This window comes from Phyllopteryx taeniolatus, chromosome 10, assembly GCF_024500385.1.
Source record: "Phyllopteryx taeniolatus isolate TA_2022b chromosome 10, UOR_Ptae_1.2, whole genome shotgun sequence".
Classification (NCBI taxonomy): domain Eukaryota; kingdom Metazoa; phylum Chordata; class Actinopteri; order Syngnathiformes; family Syngnathidae; genus Phyllopteryx; species Phyllopteryx taeniolatus.
The window spans coordinates 6,594,400-6,620,659 of record NC_084511.1 but is presented as its reverse complement, the minus strand read 5'-3'; the positions used below and the strand labels follow the sequence as shown (position 1 = coordinate 6,620,659).

Genomic DNA, 26,260 nt, shown 5'->3' with positions numbered 1-26,260 from the left:
TGCAGATGATGTGGTTCTGTTGGCTTCATCAAGCCGTGACCTCCAACTTTCATTGGAGCAGTTCGCAGCCGAGTGTGAAGCGGCTGGGATGAGAATCAGCACCTCCAAATCTGAGACCATGGTCCTCAGTCGGAAAACGGTGGCGTGCCCTCTCCAGGTCGGGGATGAGATTCTGCCCCAAGTGGAGGAGTTCAAGTATCTTGGGGTCTTGTTCACGAGTGAGGGAAGAATGGAACGGGAGATCGACAGGCGGATCGGTGCAGCGTCTGCGGTGATGCGGACTTTGTATCATTCCGTTGTGGTAAAGAAGGAGGGAGCTAAGCCGAAAGGCGAAGCTCTCGATTTACCGGTCGATCTACTTTCCTACCCTCACCTATGGTCACGAGCTGTGGGTCGTGACCCGGATACAAGCGGCCGAAATGAGTTTCTTCCGCAGGGTGTCCGGGCTCTCCCTTAGAGATAGGGTGAGAAGCTTGGTTATCCAGGAGGATCTCAGAGTAGAGCCGTTGCTCCTTCACATCGAGAGGAGCCAGATGAGGTGGCTGGGGCATCTGATTCGGATGCCTCCCGGACGCCTCCCCGGTGAGGTGTTCCGGGCACGTCCCACCGGGAAGAGACCCCGGGGACGACCCAGGACACGCTGGAGAGACTACGTCTCTCGGCTGGCCTGGGAACGCCTCGGGATCCCCCCAGAAGAGATGGATGAAGTGGCTGGGGAAAGGGAAGTCTGGGCGTCCCTGCTAAAGCTACTGCCCCCGCGACCCGACCTCGGATAAGCGGTAGAAGATGGATGGATGGATGGATGGATATTTTGTATTTATACGAGTACATAGTATTCATGGTGCAACTATGCATATGGCATAGTTTTTGGTTCAATTTTCCATTTTCTACACCGCTTATCCTAACTAGGGTCGCGGGTATGCTGGAGCCTATCCCAGCTAACTGCGGGCGAGAGGCGGAACACTAGCTGGAGGCTACTAAGGGTTAGCAGTATATAGGAGCAGCTGCTTGCTGGAGTGATAAACTGAAAATTACATATGATCCAATTAGTTGACTAATCACAAAAATAATCGGTAACTAGTCGATTAGCAAAATAATGGTTTGTGGCAGCCCTAGTAGGTGGGTAGATATATCTTTAGGGAGGTAGGTAGGTAGAGAGAACAGAGGGAGAGAGAGTGAGAGAGAGTGGGGGATGAATGGATGAGATGCATACTGTAAACAATCCGACAGACAGACAGACAGACTGACTGACAGCACTGTATCTTGACATCTGACCTCAACACCACTTACCAAGTCCATGTCGGTGTGTTGACATAGGGGGCATGGTGGACCACAATTTGTTAACTGGATTATAACACTCCACCATGTTGGAGGTCTTAAGCCCATCTCTCCCACCGACCACATACAACTTGTTATCTATCACGGCCACGCCAAATTGCAGCCGGCGTCCGTTCATAACTCCAAGCGGGACCCAGGTGTTGGTCCGCAGGTCATACTTCTCAATGGTGGTTGAACCTAAAGGCACACATCCCATCTCATCAATCAATTGCTTTGCTATGCCTGGATATCTGGTGCCAATGGATCATACCTTTGGTAGCATCCATCCCACCTACAGCGTAAAGTGCCCCCACTGTGGACTTTCTGGGCTTGGTTCTCGGGCTCTGGAACATGGGACGGCGCTCAGGCAGAAGATGGTACTTCATGGCCTCCATCAACAGTTTTTGGCATTCCAGATCATCAGAGAACATCTTGTTGTTTTCCAAGTCAGCAATAAGCTGTTAGTTCAAGAAATAAAAAACATGAAGACACATACGTTTCATGAGACTTGACAACTAAATATTCATATCTACTTCACATACATGCAGTAAATCTCAACCCTCACCTTTGTACTCACCACAGTCTACAAGTAAAAATTCTTGATGTATAAAATTGTAGCCTTTTTTAAAATTAGAATGTTCTGGGGGATTATTATTTATTTATTTTTTATTAAAGTTGATTGTTATTTACCATCAGGACTATTTATTATCACTGAACAGTATTGCAATCATTTACTTTATTTGATTGTTTAATTGAACCATATCTTTTGAACAAAAATGGAAAAGAAATACCCTATTAATATGACATACGCCGCTTCTCCTCACTAGGGTCGCGGGCGTGCTGGAGCCTATCCCAGCTATCATCGGGCAGGAGGCGGGGCACACCCTGAACTGGTTGCCAGCCAATCGCAGGGCACATACAAACAAACAACCATTCGCACTCACAGTCACACCTACGGGCAATTTAGAGTCTTCAATTAAATCATGTTTTTGGGATGTGGGAGGAAACCGGAGTGCCCGTAGAAAACTATTAATATGACATATTTCTATATTTATTGTTGCAGTTTGCATCATGTTTCTAATATTTTGATTTCTTATTTTTCAATATGAACATTAGGTTACATTTATGAGTCTAATGTATTGGATCATTGGTACATTATGTAACTGTGTCTTGTCTTGGGTTTTCATGAATGAACACTCTTAGTCTAAGAAATGAAAAAAAAGAATATATTCTCATATGGCAGCAACATTATGTGTCACCTGTGGAGGAAGAAGAGGCAGGCGAATATAAGAGAGAAGCACTCCGAGGTCCTGTTGTCGTTGCTGAACGTCGTACCTCACCCACATCATCAGGGCCTGGAAGATGATCTCCTCGTCTGGCACGTTGATGTCATCGCTGGACAGAAGCTTAACTATCTCGGCCGTGGGTAGCAGAAGAAACTCCTGGTTCTGAATGACCTCCAGAAAGTTTCCCTGGTGGAGGAGACACCAAGGGGATAGATAATCATCAGTCATTACACCAGAACAACACTTGATGCATGGAACTGTGTGTCTATTTTTATTGTTGCAGCAAGGAGAGCAATGGCATGAACGCACAGAGAGGAGTGTTAAGCCTTCTACAGTCTTCCTCATAGCCGATAACAGCAATGACTTATGCTCCGGTGCTTCAAATTCTGTAGATATAACTGTCACTGATCTTATTAAATAAAATGATGGCGGCTGCAACGCAGACCTGGCAGAAAACATCTCCCCCGAACATCTTCATCAGCTGACAAAGCATTTTTGCAGCTGATCATACATGACACCATTAAGGCTTTTACAAGCCTTTTTAACGAGCAACGGAAAGGCCCTGCATTATCATCACACCGCTGCCTTTTTTGGTGTGGAAGCTCTTCACTATTACCCCCCGAAAGATTGATCTTCTTTTTACTGGCCATGTTACAACACTGCACAGCAACCTTTTCAAGGACACTATCTCAGGGCACTTCCATTAGAGATGATGTGATATAAAACACCCCTGTACACGCCCCTGTTGGCTATCATCTTATCACCACTAGTGAGGCCAGCCAGGTGAATTTAACATGTTTTCTTTGTGTACAAAGATTTCAGTATTATGCTGCTTTAGTGGATACTCAACAATTATCTCAAACAAGCCCACTATTGATCATTAACGTCCAGATTACAGTGTGTCGCTCAGATCCATTACCGCAGCAGGATTTGAGAGCTAAATACGACAAGCCTTAATGAAAAGAGGGATGTGCATTGATCAGCTGTGGTTACACTTGATGGAGGGACTCTTTGACGTTGCTTTCGAACCACTAAATTGTAATTACCAGGCTGACAAGAAGATTGAGAGCTGAACAGCGTTTGTTTCATAACGATCTTGAAAGGATCTTGAAACTCACTGGTGACTAAAACAAGAGCAGCGGAAGAGAATACACATCGATTAAAACCCTGCAAAAGAGTAATTGTGGAATAAGATTTAATTTCTATTGCAGTACATCCACCAGTGTTGGAGGTTGTGCTGTTTTCCCATTTAGCTGGTTGTATACATCACTGTGTGAACATAATGTATACTGTACTGCCACTTTCTTGTTGTAATGACCTTTTTCCATATCAGTCTTTTGGATAAACTGTACAGCCTGTAGTCAATAGCAGGATTATGCGAAAAGGATTGCAAAAAAAAAAGATACATATTACATTCTAGCAAGGATCTGGATAAAGGTGTCAACAAAATAATTAATTTTTGAGCTTTTAATTAAATTTTTATTATCATTCTACATGAACCTGGAAGTGGCCTGTTAATGAGAAAATACAAATGCAATACTCTAACGCCTTAGCACAGTTCTCTATATGTACAGTAACTACGAGGGAAGTTAGTTAGACTTAATTTCCCTGATCAATAATGATTAAAAAAAATAATAATATTAAATGTGAATTGTAATTTTGAAATATTACTTTACTGGGTTGGGAGAATCTTGAATGGTGTGAAGTCCTGGTTCAAATTATTACTATTGTCTTGAGCCAAATAATGCAATGTGGAGGATGTAGGCCTTATGGTAACTGGTGTCATGTTGTTCTTACAAAGTTGTTGAGACTCAAGTTTTATTGAGACTTGCATCACCTTTATCTCGCTTCTCACCTTTATCTCTCTTCTATCTCTTTTGCCACAGATGGCACGGTTTTGATCACCCACCTTGTATCACTTTTGATTCTTTGTATTGACTTTATTAAGGCTTCTAATTATGATTAGTAGTAATTCCACCACAACGCCACCGCTTTATTTCTTGTTTTAATAGCATTCTATTAGCTGTGGTCCAAATGTGGTCTTCATTCTCCAATTGGGCAGACCACTCACAACTTAGTGTCATGTATTTTTGGGTTTGGTAAGCCTGCAAATGTATGCTGTTAAGCAAATCGCCAAATGTTAAGCCGCATCCATCGGAAAACAATTAAAACAAGGTTTCTAAAATGAGATATGAACTTTATCAGTTAGGATAGATCAAGCTTATTAAAACAAAAGTCTGTCCCCTGCTTCGGGGACAGACTTCCAGGAAGCCCACAAATCTTTCTGCTCATTACCGAAGCGATTGAACAGGAAGTTCAGCCATCCTGTGCAGTTTGATGATTAGATTAACCTCCCGATCCTGGAAGCGGGCTTTGTAAACAGGCTGAGCAGATGTCCTTTAGGAGATAACGCTTGCCCCACGCTGTCACTCCTGCATGGCCAGCCAAGACCTTATCTGACAAGCATGTGCATGAATCTTAATCCATTGCAAATATTTCTCTCTGAAATGTAACAGAAATCCCATTTTGCCAGGTCGAGCTGGTGCACTAATCAATGTGCAGCTACATGGTATCTCTTACTGGCAGCCGCAGAACTAAATTAGATAAAGTGAAAGCATCAAACCTTTCAATTTCTATTCAAATGTGCATGTCAACATTTCTATGCACAATAATTAGATGATATAAATAAGTGAGACATCTTCATTTAATTCCTTTACAGGTTATTTGAATGCAACTAGCATCAAAATAACAGATGGTCGCAGACAATATGAGTGCTAGCAGCATATTGATATTATCTGTAGACTACAAAGGAATGTGCAGCATTCCATCAAATTTATGACCAAAACTGATTGTTATTGAAAAGTTGTTGAACTATCACAAGTATTTTGCTATTATACTTTATACTATTCTGTGATTTATTAAATATCTTATTTTTATTATTATTATTATTATTGGTCAGCACGGTGGATGACTAGTTAGCACATCATCCCAAAAACATGCTTGGTAGGGGAACTGAAGACTCTAAATTGCCCGTAAGTTCTAATGGCTGTTTGTTTTTATGTACCCTACGATTGGCTGTCCACCTGTCCAGGGTGTATCCCGCCTCTCGCCCGAAGATACTGTAGCTGGGATAGGCTTCAGCACGCCCGCAACCCTGGTGAGGATAAGCGGTACAGAAAATGGATGGCTGGATGGATCTTCTTTCTGCAAACATCCAATGTAAAATGCCAAATACAGAGACCCATAGGTGGCAGTAATGCGTTGTGAAACACCAACTGCACTATGCAGCTAAACAGGACAGGTTAAAAACATAACATAACATAAAAAAAATTGGTGGCTGGTGTGGTCCAAACCAAATAAAGAGAATGGTTTTCCCACCTGGGCCGTGATGCAAATTAAAAATGTTAAATATGTAGTAAAGTAGGAAACAAAACTCTTTTTGTAAGATGCACATTTACTTTTGCCAACTACTTAGTCTAGTGGACAACTTTCTTCACGTTTCTTATTTTACAAAGTATCATATCTGGTTTGATAATGTCCTTCTATTTAAATCTGATATCATGCCCATGTATGATTTATGAGAGACTAGCTTAATCACCTGTCAGATGCAGCTATTTTTGCCCCAACTCCATTCAACCAAATTAGCCCATCTTTGCCTCTGATGTTTTCCACCCTTGATATTCGTCCTTGGCCTCTTAGTCTCCATGGCCACCCTGCAAGGATACCCAAGGAGCTGCAAGACACTGAGCTGTCAATCAGAGACTGTGGCAGAATTACAGTGTGGAAGAAAATAAGGTGTCTACTGCCAACTCTCACTGTTGTATTATCTTAGGAGGGAAGGAGGTGTGCTACTATACAATACATAAGACACATTTTACTCATAAAAGAAGCCATCTGTTTGTTTGTTTATTTATGTATTTGTTTGTTTGTTTTCATAAGCACTATAATATCCATCCATCCATCCATTTTCTGAGCCGCTTCTCCTCACTAGGGTCGCGGGCGTGCTGGAGCCTATCCCAGCTGTCATCGGGCAGGAGGCGGGGTACACCCTGAACTGGTTGCCAGCCAATCGCAGGGCACATAGAAACAAACAACCATTCGCACTCACAGTCATGCCTACGGGCAATTTAGAGTCTCCAATTAATGCATGTTTTTGGGATGTGGGAGGAAACCGGAGTGCCGCAGGCACGGGGAGAACATGCAAAACTCCACACAGGTGTATTGAACCCGGGAACCCAGAACTGTGAAGCTGACGCTCTAACCAGTCTTCCACCGTGCCGCCGCACAATAATATATACTACTAAATATCATGCTTCTATTTTTTTTGTGTATAAAAGCAGAGGATGTGCAAATTACTGTATGCTATGCTCTTGAACCCACTGTTTCATCACTAATACACAACATCAATGGACATTATAATACTGTGACTCTAAAAAATGTAATTAATAAAATGTTCATCTGCTCCATTGAAATATTTATCTATGTCACCTGGCTTTGTTTACAGTATCAAGTCAAGTATTTGTGAATAAGTAAGGAATAGCTGACACTGTATATCCATCCATCCATTTTCTTCCGCTTATCTGAGGTCGGGTTGCGGGGTCAGCAGTTTAAGCAGGGAAGCCCAGACTTCCCTATCCCTAGCCACCTCATCCAGCTCTTCCGGGAGTATCCCAAGGTGTTCCCAGGCCAGCCGGGAGACATAGCCTCCTTGAACACCTCACCAGGGAGGTGTCCGGGTGGCATCCTAACTAAATGCCCGAGCCAATTCATCTGGCTTCTCTCGATGCGGAAGAGCAGCATCTTGACTCTGAGCCCCTCCCGGATAACCGTGCTTCTCACTCTATCGCTCAGGGAGAGCCCGGACACCCTGCGAAGGAAACTTTTTTCTCGTGACCAGAAGTGAACGTAGGAACATAGATTGACCAGTAAATAGAGAGCTTTGCCTTTTGGCTCAGCTCTTTCTTCACAACAGACCGATACGGAGTCGCCATCACTGCAGACGCTGCACCGATCCACCTGTTGATCTCCCGCTCCCACTCCATTCTTCCCTCACTCGTGAACAAGACTTTGAGATATGTTGAACTCCTCCACTAGGGGCAGGATCTCTTCCCCGACCTGGAGAGAGCACTCCACCCTTTTCCGACTGAGGACAGATTTGGTGGTGCTGATTTTCATCACAGCCGCTTCACACTCGGCTGCAAACCTCTCCAGCTAGAGTTAAAGGTCACAGCTTGATTAAGCCATCAGAACCACATTAACTGCAAAAAGCAGGGATGTAATGCTGAGGCCACCAAACAAGACACCCTCAACACCTCGGCTGCGCCTAGAAATTCTGTCCATAAAGGTTATGAAGAGAATCGGTGACAAAGGGAAGCCTTAGCAGAGTGCAACTCTCACAAGAAACGTATACGACTTATTAACGGCAATGTGGACCAAACTCTGACACCGATCGTACAGGGACCGAACAGCCCTTATCAGGGGGTCTGGTACCCTTTATTCCCGGAGCACCCTCCACAGTACTCCCCGAGGGACACGGTCGAACGTGTTCTCCAAGTCCACAAAACACATCTAGACTGGTTGGGCGAACTCCTGGTGCCAAGTGCACATATGGACGCCCTTATGTCTCAACATGGTGTTCGTTATGGACAATCCGTGACAAGCACAGAAGTCCAATAACAGAAGACCGCTCTGGTTCTGATTGGGCCCCAGTGACCCACGTCCTTGCGAGGGAAAATGACGTCCAATACTTTTACTCTTCATAAGGGGTCTTTGAGTGTGCTTTGTCTGGTCCCTCACCTAGGACCTGTTTTCCATGCATGACTCTACCAGGGGCTTGCAGCCCCAGACGAATTAGCTCCTAGGATCACTGGGACACACAAACCCCTATACCATGTTAAGGAAACAGCTCTCGGAGGGGTGGACTACCTGATATATACAAAATAGAAAGACTATATTAGTAATCCATTTACTCACCAGCCACATTTTGTAACAGTCATGGCTCTTGACTAATTTTACTGAGTGGGGCCTGGGTGAAGCCAGAGATTTTGTAAGAGGGGCACAACAACCTGCTGCTGCTAACCCTAACCCTGCTAACATTACCCTGAACTGGTTTCCAGCCAATCGCAGGGCACATAGAAACAAACAACCATTCGCACTCACATTCACACCTACAGGCAATTTAGAGTTGTCAATTAACCTACCACGCATGTTTTTTTTTTGGGGGGGGGGGGGGGGGTGGGAGGAAACCAGATTTCCCGGAGAAAACCCACGCAGGCACGGGGAGAACATGCAAACTCCACACAGGCGGGGCCGGGGATTCAACCCCGGTCCTCAGAACTGTGAGACACACGCTCTAACCAGTCAATCAACGTGCCGCCTTGAAAAAAACAACAACAACAATTTGCCTCCTGAATGTGTATTTGTTAAATTTTTTTTTTTACTGACGTTAAAAATAATTTCAATATTCATTTAACAGGGACAGGTGGCACGGTGACCAACTGCTTAGCACATCTCCCTCACAGTTCAGAGGTCGTGGGTGGGTGGGGTTTGTATGGTCTCCCCCTTGCCTGTGTGGGTTTTCTCCGGGTACTCTGGTTTCCTCCCACATTCCAAAAACATGCATGGTAGGTTAATTGAAGACTCTAAATTGTCCTTAGGTGTGAATGTGAGTGTAAATGGTTGTTGGTCTATATGTACCCTTCGACTGGCTGGTGACCAGTAGAGTGTGTACCCACCTCTAGCCCACAGGTGTCAAACGCAAGGCCCGAGGGCCAAATCCAGTCTACCAAATCATTTTATGTGGCCCGCGAAAGCAAGTTGTGTGTCAACTTCCATGATTCTTGCTCAAATCTGTACCAAAATTTCAAATTGTCAAAGTAATCACATTAAAATATTGGAAGCACTTTTTCCCAAACTCATTTTTACTGTAACTTGAACAAGAGTTGAACAAACTGTGACCCTTGACTTCTGATTTCAAAACTAGTTATCAATCAATTTGTTATGGATATATAATAATATGATATTATATATTTATCTTTTTATATATATATTTATAAACTTCTGGTTTCAATTGTAAGATGTCTTGCTCTTGCTGATTTACTGTCTTAGTTCCTGGTCAGGCTTTAGAATACAATACAAAATGTACTGAATATAGTAAAATTCAATGTTGTCTTACGGGTCAAAAGTGACCCACTACCATGTTTAGCTGTAGAAAAAATACCTTAAACTATCTTTTTCCAACTTGAAATTTTATGACTTTTCCTAAAGGGACACCATCATTAGAAAAAGTCATACTTTGTTTTTGTTTATGTTTCCGTGTGGGCTGTACACCACTAGGGTACAAAGGTTGTCTTACAGGTCATTTTTGACGCGTGAATTATAAAACAATTTAAACAACAGAAAAAAGTTCAAAGGCCACACACAAACCCTCTCTAATACACAAATACACACACACACACACACACACCTACACACACACATTCACTCACAAACACGCAGACACACATGCTCACTTGCATTTGACCTGCACCTGCACTCTTGATCTGCAGCTAACCCCTCCCATCACACAAGCTCCCAAAAAAAAAAAAAAACAATCTCAGACATAATAAAAACAAATTCAGTACAGAGAGTATAAAGGTAGCATGGTCACTGATGGTGTAGCGGTACACTCGCCTCACTTTGGTGTGGGCAGTGTGGGTTCAGTTCCCACTCAGTGATGGTGTGAATGTGAGTGTGAATGGTTGTCTGTGTCTATATGTGCCCTGCGACTGGCTGGAGACCAGTTCAAGGTGTAGTCCGCCTTTCGCCCGAAGTCAGCTGGGATAGGCTCCAGCGTCCCGTGACCCTAACCAGGATGAGCGATGTTGAAAATGGATGGATCGATGGATGGAGTATAAATGTACCCTGAATCAAAGGACCACTCGTTGGCTCCTTGCTGAAGCCATGAGTCGACGTTTCACTGTCCAACAGGTCCTGGATGAGATATTTTCAGGAGCTCAGGAGGAACAAGAGGATGAAGTTGTATCTGAAGAGGAAGGTGGGGATGAATACAACCCACAGGATGATGCATCTTCAGATGAAGAAGAAGAGGAAATCCCTCAAGCTGATGGAAATTGCATGGTCCTCATCAAATTCAGATAGCAACCAGGGAAGAACAGTGCCACCAAACATCATAAGGATGACTCCAGGGCCAACAAGGTATTCAGCTGCCCATGTCCAGGACATTTCATTCACCTTTCTCCTGTTCATCACACCAGCCATCGAAAAAATCATCCTGGAGAATACAAATTAGGAGGGTTTTCCGGAAATATGGAGCAAACTGGAAAAATATGGATGAGATTGACCTGCGTGGCTACATAGGGCTTTTGATATTAGCAGGTATAAATAGAGCCCATGGCGAGGCTACACATAGTCTCTGGGATGCAGAGAGTGGAAGGTCAATTTTTCGTGCCACAATCCTGCTGAAAATCTTGCACACTTTCTCAAGAACGCTGAGATTTGACAACCGTGAGTCAAGACCAGCAAGGCGTGTGACGGACAAACTGGCAGCCATCAGAGGTCTGGAACAAGTGGGTTGAGCGTCTGCAATACCTCTACAACCAAGGGCCTGAAGTCACAGTAGATGAGCAGTTGGTTCCATTCAAAGGTAATTTTTTATTTTCATATATGCAATGTTACTTACCTGAAATATTTTTTATTTCATTGTGAAGTAAAATCCTTGAGTCATACAGTTTTCTGACACTCACACTCAATGATTGTAATCTTTTTTTATATATATATATTATTTTTTTTTATCAACAGGTCACTGTCCTTTCCAGCAGTATATGCCAAGCAAGCCAGCAAAATATGGCATCAAAACATGGGTGGCCTGTGATGCAAAATCCAGCTATGGATGGAATATGCAAGTTTAATAATAAACAATGCAATAATTAACATTTGCTGTGTAAGAAAACTGTTATGACAGTTCGTTTGTGGTAAAAAAAAAAAAAAAAAGTGTAATAATGTTCACTGGTGATCATCTTTCTGTATTGTGTAACAAAACAATACACGATAAAAAATGAATTAAATTGAGTTGAATTGATAAATAGCGGGTTGTTTCATAATACAAAATAGATGTTGGATTTAAAATTCAATTAAGCTGCTTTATTTTGGGGCTTTGGTAGGGTGGGTAATTTTTTACCCATAGGACAAGGCGAGTAAACAGAATGGTAAGATCGCACAAGGATTAACACAATTAATAATTAACATGAATAAATACAGTGAACAAATTTAGACAATAGTGTGTGTGTTTGTGTGTCTTCTTTTAGAACCATAGAAACAAACCACCCTTCCCTGAGCCGTCACTCAATCGTGGTGGAGGGGTGTGTGTGTCTCAATGGTCCTACGAGCTAAGTTGTCTGGGGCTTTACGCTCCTGGTTGGGTCACCCATGGCAAACAGGTCCTCGGTGAAGCACCATTCAATGTATGGCTCAGAGAACCCCTATGGATGAATACAATAAATGGATCTAGGGTTCCCATGGCCGGACGCGGGTCACCGGGGCGCCCCTCTGGAGCCAGGCCAGCAGGGGTCTCGAAGGCGAGCACCTGGTGGCCGGTCTGATCCCTGGCTACAGGACTATCTCTAGGGACGTGGAATGTCACCTCTCTGGCAGGGAAGGAGCCCAAGTTGGTCTGCAAGGTTGAGATGTTCTGACTAGATATAGTCGAGCTCATCTCCACACACAGCTTGGGCTCTGGTACCAGTCCTCTTGAGAGGGGTTGGGGTCTCTTCCATTCTGGAGTTTCCCACAGTGAGAGGCGCCAAGCAGGTGTGAACATACTTATTGTCCCTTGGCTCGGTGCCTGTACATTGGGGTTTACCCCGGTAGAGGAGAGGGTAGCCTCACTCCGCCTTCGGTTGGGGGGACGGGTCCTGACTGTTGTTTGTGCCTATGCACCAAACAGCAGCTCAGAGTACCCACCCTTTTTGGAGTCCTTGGAGGGGGTGCTGGTGAGCGGTCCTGCTGGAGACTCCCTCATTCAGCTGGGGGACTTCAATGCTCACATGGGCAATGAGAGTGAGACCTGGAGGAGTGTCATTGGAATGAATGCCCCCCCCCCCCGACCAGAACCTGAGTGGTGTTCTGTTGTTGGACTTCTGTGCTCAACACAGACTGTCCATAACAAACACCATGTTCAGACATAAGTGTGTCCACATGTGCACTTGGCACCAGGACACCCAAGACCGCAGTTCGATGATCAACTTTGCGGTCATGACATCGGACTTGCAGCCGCATGTCTTGTACACTTGGGTGAAGAGAGGAGCAGAGCTGTCAACGTTCCCTGTCAGAAGGAGCTTCAACTCCAGCAGAACTTCGCCCACATCCCGAGAGAAAGGGGGCGGGGGGGGGGGGACATTGAGTTGAAGTGCTGTGGGACTCCAGAGGCAGCTGATGGGTACTGCCTGGCAAAACGGAAAGCAGCTTTGGTGGTCGCTGATGCAAAAAGTCGGGCATGGGAGGAGTTCGTGAGGCCATGGAGAACGACTTCAAGACGGCTTTGAGGAAATTCTGGTTGACCGTCCGCTGTCTTAGGAGGAGGAAGCAGTGCACCGCCAGCACTGTGTTGGGTAGGGACAGGGTGCTTCTGACCTCAACTCGGGATGTTGTAAATTGGTGGGCCGAATACATGGAAGGCCTCCTCCATTCCACTGACATGCATTCACATGAGGAAGCAGAGTCTAGGGAATCTGAGGCAGGTACTACTACCTCTGGGGTTGAGGTCACCGAGGTGGCTAAAAAGCTCCTTGGTGGGAGGACCCCGGGGGGTGGATGAGTTCATGGGAGTTCTCCCAACCAGTCCTTTGCGGACTTGGGGAAGCCATTTAACCGTGTCCCTCTGGTAGTTCTGTAGGGTGTGGTTGGGAAGTATGAGGTACCGGACCCCTTGATAAGGGCTTTTCAGTCCCTGTACGACCGAGAGAGATATGGTGAGAAGCTCTGTCATAAAGGAGGGGTTCAGAGTCGAGTCGCTGCTCCTCCGCATTAAGCGGAGCCAGATGAGGTGGCTCAGGCATCTAGTTAGGATGCCCCCTGGATGCGTCCCTGGTAAGGTGTTCAGGACACGTCACACTGGGAGGAGCCCCCGGGACGACCCAGGACACGCTGGAGAGACTACGTCTTTCGGCTGGCCTTGGAACGCCTCGGGATACCCCCAGGAGAGCTGGACGAAGAGGCTGGGGAGAGGAAACTCTGGGCTTCCCTGCTTGAGCTGCCGCTCCCACAACCCAACCTCGGCTAAGCGGAAGAAAATGGATGGATGATGGATGGATGGATTGACGAATAAACAAGCCATGGGTAGGAAGACAAAATTTCACAAGTAGATCAATAATATTTATTATAACAGGCTACGGTTGCAGTTTCGCTTAGTTTTGTGTTGCGGTAAGGTTAACAAATGTCAGCTAGAAACATGCAATCAACTCAAGCTGATATTAATGCCTGGTCTGGCAGAATTCTAACAAACAGTAATCTGTAATACATCTGCACAATCTAATGTGATCAAATGCAAGAGCTGCATCGAAAATACTGTCTTCTCAAAACTCGGATTAGACTGACAGTCTCGGCGGGTATTCATTTCACAATATGTTTATTATAGTGGTTGTAGTTTTCAGTGGTTTAAGAACAGCACTGTTTCATAATGAGACCTGTTCATAATAAATTGGTTATCCAATACTACTAGCACCTATAGCAACATTAGTAAACACACCTCTGCAAAATGCAACCACAAAAGTAAGCATACTATAAATGAATACCTGTCAACCAAAACTACCGTATTTTCACGACCATAGGGCGCACCGTATTAAAAGGCGCAGTCTCAGTCACGGGGTCTATTTCTGTATTTAACACATACATAAGGCGCACCGTATTATTGGGCGCAGGCATGGTAAAACATACGCTAGCTTAAAACATATGGGAGCATGCATGCACGCTAAAACAATGTTTTTAAAAAGGCAGCGGGAGCAAAACTGAGTTTGGTTGTACTTTATTGAAGTATTTAACAATGTACTCACGTTATTTTTTGATCCATCCTCATCCACAAATCCATCAAAGTCCTCATGTTCTGGATCCGAAATGAACAGCTGGGCAAGTTCTCAATCAAACACGCCAGGTTCCCTCTCGTACTCGTCGGAGTCAGTCTCGTTGCTGTGCGGCTCCTCAGAAATTATCCCGGCTTTTACGAAAGCTCGAACAACAGTGCAAGCAGACACGTTAGCCCAAGCAGCCACAATCCATTCACAAATTGTGGCGTAACTCGCCCGGCGCTGCCTCCTAGTCTTAGTATAGCTGTGTTCGCCATCTGTCATCCATGACTCCCACGCCGCTCCCTTTGAACGCCCTGTTTACACGGATCTCCAGCGGTTCGTCAAGCCTCCCGGAATGATGGCAAGCTTCATGGCAGAGTTATTGCACACAGTCGAATGGTGAGTTGAGACGCTTCTCCCGGTTTTTATTTGCTCATTAATCCATTGCTCGAGTTGGAAGACCAACTCGGGCCACTTCGCCTTGTTTCCGCGTTTTGTTTTTCTTTTTTTTTCGCGGAAACTCAGCTTTGTCTTCTTGACTTCGCGAAGCTCTTTTTCCTGCTTCCTCCACTTGCGAACCATGGATTCATTGATCTTGAATTCTCTCGCGGCTGCTCGATTCCCATGTTCCTCCGCGTAACTGACAGCTTGCAGTTTAAACTGTGCTTCGTAAGCGTGTCTCTTCGTAGGTGACATTTTCGGGGGTCCTTAGCCAAACCGATGTTGTTTTGCACAATGCACACCCCGGCGCTATATACCTACTGGGGGCGTGGCTTTAGCGTCCTCCTTCACGCACGCTACCCCCTTTGCGTCCGCATGCTGTCCTCAACCACGTCCGCTTTTCCTCTGTATAAGCAGCGTGTCGGCAGGAAATGCTGCCAGTCAGTCAAGCGGTAAAAAAAGTAAAAAAAAAAAAAAATAAATAAAGTCAAGCGGAGCGCTCATCACACAACAACATTTCTAGATGTTGGAACTCGGTGCACACATAAGGCGCGCCGCAGTATAAGGCGCCCCGTCCATTTTGGAGAAAATTTAAGACTTTTAAGTGCACCTTACGGTCGTGAAAATACGGTAAGTATTATTATTATCCTTGTAAACGGCAAAGGTAAAATTCTGTTGTATCTCATTTCTATATTTTTCCATGCCTCCCTACCATGGTGTAGTTGTGAGCCACGTTGAGAAGGTCCACGCAGCCCTGAGCGTCAGCAAAGGACCGTATTCCCAGGCAGTTGGAGGGGTGAAGCTGCTTCATCAGGAAGTTACAGCAAACCTGGATGACTTGTGAGAGCTGCAAGAGGCAAGCTGCCGCCAGTAAACTCTCGATGGTCTCCTCTTTCAACTCAAGGACACCTGCAATGTCAGAGGGAGCAAGCTATATTTTTTTTATGCGACTACTAAATGTAGCTGCGCTGGCAAAAACTATAATGGCAATGAATATACTGTAGTTCACTCGTAATTTCTCTCATCGCACCACAGAATAGATAAAAGGAAGGATAAATCCTTTTCCTGTGCCTTAATATTTATTGACATAATAAACTCCAAACTGCTTTTGAAACCCCATCATAAAAGCTAAACAAATCGGCATAATAACATCCTGTTTTTAATTTAGAATACGGCAGAAAAGGAAATGCTTATTCATATGCAGAAGGGACTAGTACTGGTGAAGTAATATGAAGTCATGGGGATGATCAGTCATTCCACTCAGTGAGCCATTTTAATCACGGTTGCATTCCAGAGGACTCATAACAACCTGGAAGAGCTTGTTATTATGAGCACTCACCAGTGTAGGCAAAATGAACCAGGGAGGTGAGGGCATCTGGATCCACCCCCTCCATCTTGATCTCCTCCTGTTTGGCCTCCCTCACGTCGCTGGTGAACATTGCGGCAAAGTAGTCGGAGACGGCGCTTAGAACAAGTCTGGTACAAAGACAATTCAAGTAAGGCTCAAATGCAGGTTAGCGGGCATGTACATTCAGTGTACAAAGTGTGTGTATTTGCATTCAAATATTGTTTGGAGTATGATTATCCCATGTAGAACTGTGAGATTTTGGAACCTTAGTTCACTATGATAGATTAAGAAATGAGAAACCTGAACAATATGCAAAGGAGAGGTGGTGACAGCTAGTGCTTGGTTTAAATGTGAGGAAGAGATTGGAATGCAAGCAGTTTTAATGAACAAGACAGCCTTCATTAAAACAAGTGCAAAGAGCAGCACTGAAAAATTGTCTTGAGGTGTAAACATGTTTTACTCTTCTACCCCAGTTCCCTTAATTCAAGTATGAAACAGGAACCATACACTCGCCAGCCACTTTATTTGGTACATATGCATAATATAATAATATTCAACACAAGAAATGGATATTTATACTACATATTTCTCTGCTCAGTTTTAATTGATCCAGGTGTGGACTGGCCATCGGGCATATCGGGCAAATGCCCGGTGGACTGGCAGTCCTTGAGGGTCGATTGCGATGCTGGTTTTTTTGTTTGTTTGTTGTTGTTTTTTTTGCGGGAAAGGCTCCAGCTCACTCATGACCGTAAAGAGGATAAGTGGTATAGAAAATTAATGGATGGATATCTTTGTGTTTTTTTAAAGCATATTTGTATAAATAAATGATATACATGTATTAACTTTTGTGCGACGACAACAACCATAAAGAAAAACAACAATTATGACCTTAATGAGAATAAGCGGTAGAGAAAATTCACATATGGTTAGTTCAGCACAAGTGTACCTAATAGTGTGGTTGGTGACTGTATAATGCTGCATATTGTTCAGACCGATTATATTATGTTAGATTACTTTAGATTGAACTGTCGATTTGATACATTTTTTTTGGACTGATGTTGTCAAACAAGGACATTTTGATGGCGACTCATATGACTCAGATGGTTTGTAATAATACACTACAACAATATAAATATACATTGCTTCTTATCATAAGTTTGAAATTGTGTTCCATTCAGCCAGTCACCTGAGGGCAGGATGTCCGGATATTGACACACCTATTTTTCGGATCACAGTGTGAGTCCGTGTCTCAAATATAACGTGTCGATATGAGAAGGCAGAGGTCTAATTAGATCACAGCAGTGGGTTTTATTTGTTTGCGCACTGGTGAAAATTTTGTTTGCTCATCCGTTGGCTCAACTGTCTGCTATGGTTTACTTGATTATTCCTCGACAGATCAACCCAGCAAGACCAGAGTAAAGCCAGTCATTCACACTGGCAGTCTTAATGGGATTTGTGCATTTCACACCAGATGTAATGAAATTGTAAATCAAAGCTGAGTGGAGTCCAGACCTGTGAGCTGGTATCTTGTGATCGCCTGCTATTAGGAGCACATCACACAGTTGCTTATGCTGCAGGTAGCTCTCCATCTTTCGGAAAGTCTGCTCAGCGTGATTTGTGGCCTGGAAGAATTCGTCAGAGGAGTTGGTGCTCATTCTGGTGAAGGTGCTCAGAGCCAACCTGGAGAAGACAAGATGAAAGAGGACTGGGATTATGGGCTCTGAACTTCATTAGTTTTCTTTCACTCCTTTTGTTTCTTTATGAAAGTTACCACAGTCCTCTATTGTTAAAAGAAGAATTTCCAAAAGCTTCACTTCAAATCACATTGATGTGGCGTGACTGTTTTCTATAGCGCTATCCCACCTGACTTTAGACTTTAGACCCAGGACTGGTGTCCACCCAATTGCAGGCGTACATAGACAAACAACTATTCACACTTACATTCACACCTAATGAGAATTAAATTCTTTAACGAACCTCACACGTTATTGGAATGTGGGACAAAGCCAGAGGACCTGAAAAAAAAACATGCAAGTGCCAGGAGGACATGCAAACTCCAATCATGAATGACCAACTAAGATTCCAACCACAATCCTCAGTACAGTGAGGCAGACGTGTTCAGAATCAGAATCAGAATCAGAATCATCTTTATTTGCCAAGTATGTCCAAAACACACAAGGAATTTCTCTCCGGTAGTTGGAGCCGCTCTAGTACAACAGACAGTCAATTTACAGAACACTTTGGAGACATAAAGACATTGACAAAAAACAATTGTGCAAAAAGATGCAGAGTCCTCTAGCACTTAGAGCAGTTTGAATGGCTAATATCGCAATAGTCCGGTGCAATGACCATTGTGCAAAGGGCACTGAGACTTCAAGGAGTGTATGCGGTTTAAAGTGACGAGTAGTGCGATAATCTGGGACAATGGTTGTGCAAATGTTACAGATACTCCTCAATCAGTGTGCAAATGGGGCAGATGCTACTCTGGCATGAGTGGCCAGTATATGCAAATAGTGCAGCACGGCGAGACAACTACAGTGAGTGCACGAGTAATACATAATTGGCCCCACAGAAATGTGACAACGAACTCAAGTCAAAAAATTGCCAGCTTGTTGTAATGGAATTATAAGTTAGCTGTTTAAGAAATTGATTGCAAGAGGGAAGAAGCTGTTGGAATGTCTACTAGTTCTAGTTTGCATTGATCGGTAGCGCCTACCTGAGGGAAGGAGCTGGAAGAGCTGGTGACCGGGGTGGGGAGGGTCCGAGAGGATTTTGCATGCCCTTGCCTTAGTTCTGGCAGCGTGCAAGTCCTCAAGGGTGGGTAGGGGGGTACCGACAATCCTTTCAGCAGTTTTGATTGTCCGTTGCAGTCGGAGTTTGTCCTTTTTTGTAGCAGCACCAAACCAGACTGTGATGGAAGAACACAGTACTGATTCAATGACTGCTGTGTAGAACTGCCTCAACAGCTCCGGTGGCAGGCCGTGCTTTCTCAGAAGCCGCAGGAAGTACATCCTCTGCTGGGCCTTTTTGAGGACGGAGTTGATGTTGGTTGCCCACTTCAGGTCCTGGGAGATTGTAATTCCCAGGAACTTGAAGGTCTCGACGGTTGACACAAGGCAGCTGGACAACGTGAGGGGCAGCTGTGGCGAAGGATGCCTCCTGAAGTCCACGATCATCTCTACAGTCTTGAGCGTGTTCAGCTCCAGGTTGTGTCGGCCGCACCACAGCTCCAGCCGCTCCGCTGCCTGTCGATATGCAGACTCGTCACCGTCCTTGATGAGGCCGATGACAGTGGTGTCATCTGCAAACTTCAGGAGTTTGACAGTCGGGTTCGCTGAGGTGCAGTCGTTCGTGTAGAGAGAGAAGAGCAGCGGAGAGAGGACACAACCTTGGGGCGCCCCAGTGCTGATGCTGCGTGTGGATGAGGTGGCCTCCCCCAGCCTGACCTGCTGTGTCCTGCCCGTCAGAAAGCTGTAAATCCACTGGCAGATGGCAGGTGAGACGCTGAGCTGGAGAAGCTTGGATGAAAGGAGTTCAGGGATGATGGTGTTGAACGCTGAGCTGAAGTCGACGAACAGGATCCTCGCGTAGGTCCCTGCACTGTCGAGGTGTTCTAGGATGAAGTGCAGTCCCATGTTGACTGCATCATCCGCAGATCTGTTCGCTTGGTAGGCAAACTGCAGGGGGTCCAGCAGGGGACCTGTGACACTCTTGAGGTGGTCCAGCACAAGACGTTCAAAGGACTTCATGACCACAGATGTCAAAGCGACAGGCCTGTAGTCATTCAGACCCGAGATTGCAGGTTTCTTGGGGACTGGGATGATGGTGGAGCGTTTGAAACAGGATGGAACTTCGCACAGTTCCAGAGATCTGTTGAAGATCTGAGTGAAGACTGGAGCGAGCTGGTCTGCGCAGACTTTGAGGCAGGATGGGGACACGTGGTCCGGGCCTGCCGCTTTGTTAATCTTTTGTTGTTTGAAGATGCGTCTCACATCCTGTTCATGAATGGTTAACGCAGAAGTCAGAGGTGTGATTGTGGTCGCGGGTGCGGCCGGGTGGGTGTGTGGTGTGAAACTGTCCTTTTCAAATCTGCAGTAGAAGGTATTCAAGTCGTTGGCTAGTGTGCTATTGTTCTCAGCTTGGGGGGATCGTCGCTTGTAATTAGTCAGCGATTGGAATGCATGCCAGACTGATTTAGAGTCGTTTGCGCTAAACTGTTTTTCCAACTTTGCTGTATAGATCCTCTTTGCAATGTTAATTTCTTTGGTCAGCTGGTTTCTAGCTCGATTATACAGGGCCCTGTCCCCGCTCTGATATGCATCCTCCTTAGCTTGGCGAAGCTGCTTAAGTTTAGCAGTGAACCACGGCTTATTGTTGTTGAATGTGCGAAATGATTTTGTTGGTACACAGACCTCTTCACAGAAACTGATATAGGATGTGACAGTGTCCGTATATTCATCCAGACTGCCAGCTGAATTTTCAAAGACACTCCAGTCTGTGCAGTCTAAACAGCTTTGAAGTTCCATCTTGGCTTCATTTGTCCACTTTTTCACTGTTTTCACTGTAGGCTTCGCGCATTTAAGTTCTTGCCTGTACGTCGGTATTAAGTGAATTAAGCAGTGATCAGACGAGCCCAAGGCTGCACGAGGTATAGCACGGTATGCGTTTTTTACCGTAGTGTAGCAGTGGTCTAAAGTATTATTTTCCCTGGTAGGACAGTCGATGTGCTGCTTGTATTTAGGGAGTTCGTGGTTGAGTTTAGCTTTGTTAAAGTCCCCGAGAATAATGAGGGGTGAGTCGGGGTGTTTTTTTTCAATTTCGTTGACTTGATCGGCGAGCGTTAGCAATGCGGCGTTCGTGTTAGCTTGAGGCGGGATGTAGGCTGCAGCCAGTATGAATGATGCGAACTCACGTGGCGAGTAGAATGGTTTACAGTTTAAGAATAGCGACTCCAAATGCGGGCTGCAGTGTGTGCTGAGCACCGTGACGTCCGTACACCATTTTTCGTTGATATAGAGGCATATCCCGCCGCCCTTTGTTTTCCCCGATGATTCCATGTCGCGGTCCGCTCGATGAATGTGGAAACCGGGAAGCATAACGGCGTCATCAGGTACAGCGTCGCAGAGCCAGGTCTCCGTGAAGCACATGGCCGCGGAACGTCCGAAGTCTTTACTGGTCTTTAACAGAAGATGAAGCTCGTCCATTTTGTTGGGTAGGGAGCGTACATTCGCGAGGTGGATCGACGTGAACGCCAATCTGTGTCCTCTCTTGCGGAGTTTCACCTGAATGCCGGCTTGCTTCCCTCTGTGGCGGCGCTTCCGTCTCCATGCGCCGAAAACCGCGGACGCCGCTCCGGTGAGTAACTCGGGGAAAAAACTGAGCGGATATTCGAAAGTTGGTGACAGAAAGTCCGGAGTAGACTCCTTGATGGTTAGCAGGTCTCCCCTTGTGTAAGTGAGTCGTGTAAGGTCTCCAAAGACGGACGAAAAACACAAAAACAAAGACAATACTAGAGAACGCGTTACCGAGGCGACCACACTGGTAGGCGCCATCTTGGTTTTAAACACTATCTGACTGTGCTGCCGGTTGACGTGAAATCAGCCCCTAAAATTTTCAAGCATCAAATGGCAATTTCAAATATTGAGTGCTAACAAAACCTCTACAGGCTCTATTTTTGTAGACAGCGCATCTGCGGCAGGGCACAAATGCTGGCGGATCCTGATTAATGTGCAAGCTCAATGTTCGCTGCGCGTGTTTGCCAATTTGGCAGATCGGTCTGCGCCAAGCTTGGTGTTCTGGCACAGCCAAGGGCATGCACCTGGTGGAGTGACAATTCAGTGGCAGAAAGTCAATTTAAATTTTGCCTACTCAGACCACATGTAATCCACGCAATTTTGGTAAGTTTGAACGGGGTAAAAGCAGACAGATAGTGTGGTCCGCTGACATATTTAAGTCACTAGCAGTTATCGCCATCTCATTCTGTATACCCGCTTGCACTGTCTGTTGCCACACCAGCCAAGACCAATGGCAATGTTCCACTCACGCACAGATCATTGCGATTACGCATCGTCCTCTTCTGCAAGAGATATTTACATCGAGACAGTCATTGCGCCACATTTAAAGTGAATGAGAGGAGCCGCTTTGATTGGCGGCAAATTAAGTCAGCTGTAAACACTCAAAAGTGGGCAGCCTGCCCTCTCTTGAGTCCGCCGGGCTGCGGTGATCAATGAAATTACCAGCACCAGTCCAATCTTTCCCTAGTGCAGTGTTGTGTACCCGGCGCACCAGATTTATGCCGTTTATGAAAATAGGGCCCTACATGTGCATTGATCCAGGACCAAATCCTTTGTAGACATGTCGTAAAATAAATTGAATTTGATAACCACAATAAGTTGTGTCGTGTCCCGTGTCCTCTGCTAGCTTATGGCAAGCATAGGAATGATGGAGGAGGGGGACAGTAGGGCCTATTTGGACATGTGACACTCAAAAATCATCTGTCCTCGGTGGCGCTTGTGGATTTTTCCGAGACGAAATCAAAACTGTTGTGGACTAAACTCCGTGAATAAGTGGATAACTAAGTAGCCCAGTCCAGTGGGACAAACAGCACCACAATCCACATCCCTTCAGATCACGCTTGTGTTTATCTGTGTGTGCACACAAATGGGTAGCAATCACAGGAAGCTTAACAAGCGAAGACGGCTGTTCATTGCTGCATTGTAGGAAAGCATCCCTGTCTCTGCAGACTGTGAGATTACACGCTGTTATACCAGCATACCAGTAATCCTCTGATGTTTCCCGAACAATGTGGCCTAGTCGCTCGCTGTCCTTCACAGAGCTGGTCTATCCTGACATTTAGGCTTGTTTATTTCGCTCCACAAAAAGAACCAAATCATCTCACAGAAGGAATTTACTGTCATCAGCACCATGCCTCTGCTGCGTAAAGACTGATAATGCTGGAAAAAAAAATCTGCTGTTTAAAGCCACACTTTGTCACTCATACACTGGGGCGCTGCCTGAGATTTGGCACCCTGTGAAAAAAATATCACTTTGGGCCCCTCATTTCAAGGCCACATCCTGATTAAGCTCCTGTTGGTCATGGGCCTTTTCCAATCACCAATACTTCCCTCCCATACTCATATACTGCATGTATCAAACACTTTTTTAGGTACAGTATTGAGATCCCATAAAAGAGCTTAATCAAAAATCTTTCCTTTACAAAAATATAATAGGAAAGCTCCATTTTGAGTAGAGCAGAACCTTAAAAGTCAAACACAAAAAGACTGGGAACGTTGAGGAATGCTAAAAAGAAAACAAAATACACCTATTTGCAACATTCCGCAGGTGAACAGGTAAATCAGAAATAGGTGAGTGTCATGATTGGGTATAAAAGGAGCATTTCTGAAAGGTTGTTGAGAGTTGTTCACAATTAGGGATGGGGTGAGGTTCACCACTTTGTGAGCAACTGCGTGAGCAAATAGTCAGTTTAAGAATGTTTCTCAACCTAGAATTGCAAAGATGTTAGGGACTGCATTATCTGCAGTCCATAATATCATAATAAGATTAAAAACATCTGGAGAAATCTCTGCACATAAGCGGCAAGGTTGAAAACCAACATTGAATGCCCGTGACCTTCAATCCCTCAGGCGGCACTGGATTCAAAACCGGCATAATTGTGTAAAGGCTATTGCCACGTGGGCTCAAGAACACTTAAAAAAACCTTTGTCAGTGAACACAATTCATCGCTACATCTACAAATGGAACTGAAAACTCTACCATGCAAAGTGAAAGCCACATATCAACAACACCCAGAAACACTGTCGGCTTCTCTGGCCCGAGTTCCTCTGAGATGGACTGCATTGTGTCCTCAAGACCAAAGAGGAAAAGCACCATCCGGATTGTTATCAGCGCAAAGTTCAAAAGCCAGCATCTGTGATGATGTGATGGTGTGTTCATGCCCATGGCATGGGTAAATTGCACACCTTTATCCAGAACTGCAGCAAAATGTAATGGGTTTTTGATCAGCCCATGTGCCCTTCCCCTTGTAACATTTTGTGAAAATTGGTGATGCAACAAGAACAACATTCAAAGCACATAATTGTTAAAGCATATTTGTTGATCTTACATGAGAGGTCTAATACTGTATATGACTGGATTAGAAACAGTGATGTATGATAGAGACAGTATACTTCTACACCACTGTAAACTGCCACCATGATGACAAACACGTTTATGTTATTATTAATGTCTTGAGCAAAACTGATCCTTATTTACATAAAGCTTGTGTGGTTGTGCATGATTTGATTGATTGATTGGTTGTTATGCTGCCACAAGAGCAGCATAAGCTTAAAAAAGTTGCAGATTTGTTCTAACAAATAAACTGTAAATCCTCTTTTTTACTTGGCAGCACAAAGTATTGACACATACATAGACTGATTATGCAGGGAGAATGGAGGCGGCGGTTGCTTATATTGACGACATGATTAACACACAATTATAAAGTAAAGACGATTTTTTGACTTTCCTCTCTAAATTGTTTGTTGAAGTAATATAAGTCTGTCTGAGGAACTTTTTAACATTGCACAGTCTTTATCCTAGACGTTATGCTTAACTGCTACACGTATTATTGTGCTGTCACAATAATTCCCTAATGACTGCTTCATCTTGGATCGGAACACCAAACAAGAAGGAAGAAGCAATGGGGCCGTAAAACTGAGATGCATTGCCTTTGTATCAGCTCTAAGGCCAACTAAAAAGGATTTTTCATGTGTGCTCATCTCTCCTACTAATTGCGTTGGCATCACATTCCAGAGAACAGTACATTTCTCAAAGGTGTATATTTTGCATTCAGGAGTGGGTGGAATTGTCAAAGGTACATAGCCCAATTTTATTGAGGCACTAAAGCATCACAACACCCGACTCGGGGAAATGACTGTGGCCCACTGCAATATGTTGCATATAACAAACCAATTCACTCACTCACAGTGGCTATCAGGGCCAAGAAAGGTGTTTTGTGGTGTCCAGGAAATATCCACAGTTCATTTGAGGCAATGTAAATTAGACTGATGAGGAAGGGAGAATAACTTTCGACAGTTTTCAAAAGTCAGAATCAGAATCATCTTTATTTGCCAAGTATTTCAAGGACACACAAGGAATTAGCCTTGTCTAGTTGGAGCCGCTCTAGTATGACAACAGACAGCCATTTTGACAAAAATTACTTTTGAGACATAAAAACACACCATGCAGAGTCACTGAGCTATTAAAGGTGACTGGTAAAGCCAACATTGTGTGCCAAAAGGGTGATACACGCATATCCCCCTTTTGACAACCAGTTCTTGTATAGTTGGTGAGGAGAAATGTGCAAGAAATGTACATTTGTGAAAGCCTGGTTGTCTTGTCTGTTACTGTAAGTAGTGTGCAGTTTCTTTTACATTTTTGTTAACAACAGCATTTGAAATCTCAACAAAAATATATCTTGTTATATGACTAAATTTTGACCTTTTTGTCAAGTGTGTAATTACAATACCAATGTCCACTAGGCTCCGCAATCACATGATAATTGTCCTTATCCACTTTAAGAAAGCAGAGAAAAAACTAAATATATGTAAGTTGAGCTACATTGTGGTTGTCTAAAATCCTATACATGCATTTCTTGTTTGACATAACTGTATATTGTGCTTGTGCAATATATAAGGGTTTCTCTTATATAGATGTGGTTACCTTACTTGGCTCCATGAGAGGGTCACAATATTAGAAACACCTCTCAGTATGATGGCGTGCAGGCCAGCTCGACACCAAAGCAAAAATGTCAT

The 26,260-nt window shown here is 44.5% G+C and overlaps 1 protein-coding gene across 4 annotated transcripts in view; it reads right to left on the bottom strand.

Annotated features, from left to right (window-relative positions):
• Positions 1-26,260, bottom strand: part of klhl4 (kelch-like family member 4) — a 55,321-nt gene that overhangs the window by 12,917 nt on the left and 16,144 nt on the right. For 2 of the 4 annotated variants that reach the window (XM_061787411.1, XM_061787408.1), the window contains exons 2-7: positions 17,964-18,131; positions 16,443-16,579; positions 15,816-16,012; positions 2,577-2,789; positions 1,589-1,775; positions 1,291-1,515 (exon numbers count right to left, since the gene is read on the bottom strand). In XM_061787411.1, coding sequence (XP_061643395.1) covers positions 1,291-1,515; positions 1,589-1,775; positions 2,577-2,789; positions 15,816-16,012; positions 16,443-16,579; positions 17,964-18,106 — 1,102 coding nt within the window. In that variant the 5' untranslated portion in view covers positions 18,107-18,131. Of the gene's footprint in view, positions 1-1,290; positions 1,516-1,588; positions 1,776-2,576; positions 2,790-14,651; positions 15,538-15,815; positions 16,013-16,442; positions 16,580-17,963; positions 18,132-19,167; positions 19,314-26,260 lie in introns of those variants that run through there. The other 2 variants (XM_061787410.1, XM_061787412.1) reach the window with 2 other exon arrangements.